General features: G+C 32.5%; 1 protein-coding gene across 2 annotated transcripts in view; it reads left to right on the top strand.

Annotated features, from left to right (window-relative positions):
- LOC110039252 (reticulon-like protein B8) overlaps nucleotides 1-4,736 on the top strand; it is an 11,112-nt gene extending 6,376 nt beyond the window's left edge. For both annotated transcript variants that reach the window (XM_020744254.1, XM_020744255.1), the window contains exon 6: nucleotides 4,434-4,736. In XM_020744254.1, the coding sequence (XP_020599913.1) occupies nucleotides 4,434-4,603 (170 nt within the window). In that variant the 3' untranslated portion in view covers nucleotides 4,604-4,736. The remainder of the gene's footprint in view (nucleotides 1-4,433) is intronic.
- The last annotated feature ends 377 nt before the right edge of the window (nucleotides 4,737-5,113 follow it).

Raw genomic sequence — 5,113 nt, 5'->3', positions numbered from 1 at the left:
ATTTTTCCCGCCTGGTCTTGAAGGGTCCTTCCGTAGTGACAAAGTATGCAAGCTTCAGAAATCTTTGTATAGTCTCAAACAATCTCCCCGTTCTTGGTTTGCCCAATTCACCAATTCAGTAATCAAGTGTGATTATACTCAAAGCCAGGTTGATCATACAATGTTCACAAAAAGATCCGAGAAGAAGATTGTTGTACTTATTGTGTATGTTGATGACATCATCCTTACCGGAGATCACACTGAAACTGAAGAATTGACAAAGCTGAAGAAGTTTCTAGCCCATGAATTCGAAATCAAGGACCTCGGAGACTTGAAGTTCTTCTTGGGAACGGAAGTTGCAAGATCCAAAATGGGGATAGTTATAACTCAAAGGAAGTATACATTGGACCTATTGAAAGAAACTGGTATGCTTGGATGCAAACCAATAGATACTCCAATAGATCCATATAAAAAGATTGGAATGGAGAATGATAGTTTACCTGTTGATAAATGACGATATCAGCGGCTTGTTGGAAGACTTATTTACTTATCCCACACCAGACCAGACAGAAGTTTTTCAGTAAGTATAGTAAGTCAATTCATGAACTGTCCTACTGAGGAACATATGGGAGCTGTCAACCGTATCTTAAGATACTTAAAGATGACACCTGGGAAAGGATTATTATTCAAAAGGAATGATAGTCAAAAGGTAGAAGTATTTACTGATGCAGACTGGGCAGGAGATATATCCACCCGACGATAATCTAGTGACATGGAGAAGCAAGAAGCAATCGGTGGTATCTCGGAGTAGTGCAGAAGCAGAATACAGAGCACTAGCGCTTGTTATCTGTGAAGGAATGTTGATCAAAAAATTTCTCAAGGAGCTTGGAATTATGAGAGAAAATTCTATCAAGATGTTCTGTGACAATCAAGCTGCAATCAGTATCGCAAATAATCTTGTTCATCATGATAGAACGAAACACATTGAGATTGATCGGAACTTCATTTCAGAGAAAGTGGACAATGGAATCATTGAATTGATCTATACTCTTTCTAGAGACCAAACCGCAGACATTCTCACCAAGGCTCTCCCTAAGTTTAGTTTTGATGAGCTAACCAACAAGTTGGGCATGTATAATCTGTACAACCCACCTTGAGGGGGAGTGTGGAATTACGCTCATTATTATTTCTTTAATTCTATTTAAGTACTTGTTATAGTTAGTCATAATATAAAAAGAGTAATTCCTTAATTATTGGTATTTATATTTATTCCATAATTATAGGAATTACTTAATTGTATGGAGATTTCTTTCTTCTTTTTTATCTCTTGTACTCACTTATTTATAGGTGAATTATCTATGTATTCAGTGAGAAAAAGAATTATTCAAAAATTCACATGTTTTTTGTTTTAACTTCAAGGGATTGTTCGCTGACAAAATTATAAAGAGTCGTCTTAGATAGTCTGGTCACATTAAATCTCGACCATCTGATAGCCCTGTTAGAAGCATAGATACTTTTAGATGTGGCTTATGTTAAGAAAGATAGAGATAGACCTAAAAAGATTTGGGCATGTTGTATAAAAAACGATCTTAATTTATTAGAATTAAGTGAAAACATGCACTCAATAGACCATAATGGAGAAAAAGGATTCATCTAGCCGGCCCTAATTTGTGGGATAAAGGCTTGTTGTTAAGAGATGTTTGAAATTTTTTCATCATCTTAATTAAAAGCATAGCCTTGCATTAGTTGTTTCAGGTCAAATTATGAATTATCTTTCTCCATCCATTATTTTTGGTCTTATTGCGGTGCCAATTATGAAATAAACATGCTTTTATAGAACTTATTGTCCTATTGCAATTTATATTCTAGTTTTTCCTATTTATTCATTATTTAAATTGACAACTTACCCTTAACCCGCATTTGTGAGAAGTTCCAGCATACTGTCACATCCGGCAATTCAGAGCCTAGAAGGAATCACAAAATCCTACTAGTCGGGTGCCGACTAAAAATTATGAAATAATTCCAAGAGAAAATATATAAATTCTCAGTAATATTTGTTTACCAAGAAGATCATTACCTCATTTAAATTCAATAACATGTACTAATTTTTTCATTGAAATATAAATATAATTTAAATAAATAAGTCAATGTTGGTTAATATAAATATAAATATAATAACTTTTCTAATAAGTCAATGTTGAAATCAACTCTTTAAGAATATGCTTGAAGTTTGAATCTATGAATTATCTCTGGATGTTGCTTAACTAATAATTTGTGAATATCAAGAGAGACATGAGTAAAAGGGGATGTTGTACTGTAACAGTTATAGATATTATAGAGATTTTCAAAGATAAGAATCATTTAATAATGCTTATTGTACAACAACAAGTAAAAACCTAGCATAAACATGATATAAAATTTAATTTATTTATTATTTTAAGTAAACTATTAACTTTTTATTATTGACTAAGCATTAAATTTCCATTATTTTATTATGCTTATTTTTCTATTCAAAAATTTTTATTATATTATTATTATTTTACATATATATATACATTTGTTTTTTAAAAGAAGGATGGTTGGAGGCTATGATACAAGCACCCAGCCACCCTCATGTGTCTAACCACTTGATCCCACGCTACAAGACAAATGCACTCGGGCAAGCTCGAACTGGTGACCCTAGGGGACTTAGAATTGCTAATGCAGATGTCAGCCATAGAATCACAGTGAGTGGCACACACAAACACACACACACACACACACACACACACACACACACATATATATATATACACACACACACATTGAGTAAAGTGTAAATAACAAGGCATGTCGCATAAATAGGAGCGATATTAAAAGAGGCATGAATAAAAGGGTTATCACTCTGTGCAGCAGTCAGCCCATCTAGCCAATATATCCAAGGTTTTGGTGACATTAGATGCATCATGTACACAAGCATACATTACGTAAATTTATATTACATTTAAGATTCTACAACGAAGACTGTCATTATTATGATAAAAACCTGTAACACATCAACATATTTCATGATTGTATGAATAGTAGGTATTTTTTAACAGTTAATGTGATTTACATAAATATTCAGAAATTTGTATAGCAAGTAAAATCAGAAAGCTAACTATCACATCATATCAATATGAAGATATGAAATTGTCTTAGTAAATTGAGAAATTTTTTTTATATATTAGCAACAATTGAAGCATATAAGCAAATCTTAAGGAATACATCCTTAATTAGGAACAATACAATTATCCTTTAATCAATCACTTGCCGATTAGAGACCATGGCATTGATTATCCTTGATCCAATGCATGGTGTTCCACAAACTCTAGCTTCAAAATAATTTAAATAAATCATACATCAAAGGCATTGCACATAAAAGCATTTAAAAATTACTATAATTAATTAAGTACATTATTATAATCAATAATCCTAACCTTTCCCTAATTTGTTTCTATAATTAACCTCAAATAGACGTGATAATCTTTCCTTATTTTTAATATTTTTGTTAAAACAAACTTGAAGTGATATTATTACAAATATTCAATCAACCCTTTGTTAGCAATGCATAATCAGATGCCCCTTCTTCTAAATGAATAATTTAGTTAAACTTTTGATTCAAGAATATCAACTATTTTAATCAGACCAACTATTTTAATCAGACGGTCCAAAGAATACCCTCTGATTGGACGGCGTTTAAGGGATATTTGAGCGCTTTAATGATGTAAGAATTGATCAATCTTAGGCTTGTTGGATTCGTCTTGTTAAGATATTTAATTCGACTATGAACTCGTCAGATTTTGACATCCATTTAACCTTTCAAATTTGTCCAGAAATCTTTCAAGTGTGGTTTAATGACATGATCTGATTTGACTCGGATTAGACTAGTTTCTATATGGTTGGCCCCATCGAGCCGGTCAAATTGACTATAAGTTTGCCGAAATCGGAGCTTTGGATGACCCATAATTGAAGTTTGAATGTTTCTTTTTCAAAAAATTACCTCGAGATTTATGTCATGCCTCGAAATTTATGCCGAATGATGAAAATTTATTGGTGCCGTATCAAGCCTCAAGGCCTAATAATACTCTGTTTATAACAAACCATATAGTAAACGATAACAATGGTTTTCTACACATGGCTTGTGATAACTATTGGGAATTTCATACCAAGCAATGAAGAATACATGTATTTATTATCATGAATCGCTATATATTCACATATCTGACCCCTAAAGTTTAATTTTTAATGTACATGCCATCTTATCTAAAAAGGCATATTTCACTTTTTAAAAGGTTTACATTGTTGATATTTTTGACGTAATATGAAAAATTTTGATGGTATAAATGTAAAAAAGATACGACTTTTGCGTTTCAGATAATGTAAATACATAGGAATTGGTGGTATGTATGTAAATGTAATCTTTGGTGATTCAGGTTTTGTTGCTGTGCACACTGTCCCTGTGCTGTATGAGAGGTACGAAGACCAAGTTGATGACTTCATATCCAATCTGCTTGGCCAGCTGCAGCAGCAGTATCGCAAGCTAGACCAGGGGGTTTTAAGCAAAATTCCAAAGGGAAATCTCAAGGCCAAGAAGAAGGATTAAAGTGTAATTTCTGGGAAGTTATTATTTGTGAAATTTCTATGTTTATGTAATTTGAAGAAAAACTATGTACTTTTATGGCAAATGATGCTGTGCTTATTGTTTATGAAAATTTACTGCTGCTTATTTTGGTCTAGGGTTGGCGTTGCAATACATTAGTTTGTGAGGGTGGAATTTGTAAAAAATATGCATAATTGCCATCATCCTATCATTTTCTAATTAATTTTTTTTTTCTTGAATATTAGATTGATTTACGTGCATGCCACTCAATTCTTATGTATTTACATGTTTAACAGTTAGAACTCAGAGATATGTTCAGATAATTACAAATTCATATTATTATCAATAGGGCTGTAAATGAGCGAGTTTGAGTTAGCTCAGGTTGGGCTCGTGTTCGGATTGTGTTTGAAATTGACTCGTGCTAGAAATGACATCTGAACAGTGTGTTCGTGTTCTGCTCAAAAAACTTATTCATGTTCGTGTTTAGCTCGAAATTGACTCAGTAATTAATTT

The sequence above is a fragment of the Phalaenopsis equestris genome, unplaced genomic scaffold (genome assembly GCF_001263595.1).
Source record: "Phalaenopsis equestris unplaced genomic scaffold, ASM126359v1 Scaffold235935, whole genome shotgun sequence".
Classification (NCBI taxonomy): Eukaryota; Viridiplantae; Streptophyta; class Magnoliopsida; order Asparagales; family Orchidaceae; genus Phalaenopsis; species Phalaenopsis equestris.
This window is presented reverse-complemented; position numbering and strand designations above follow the sequence as displayed.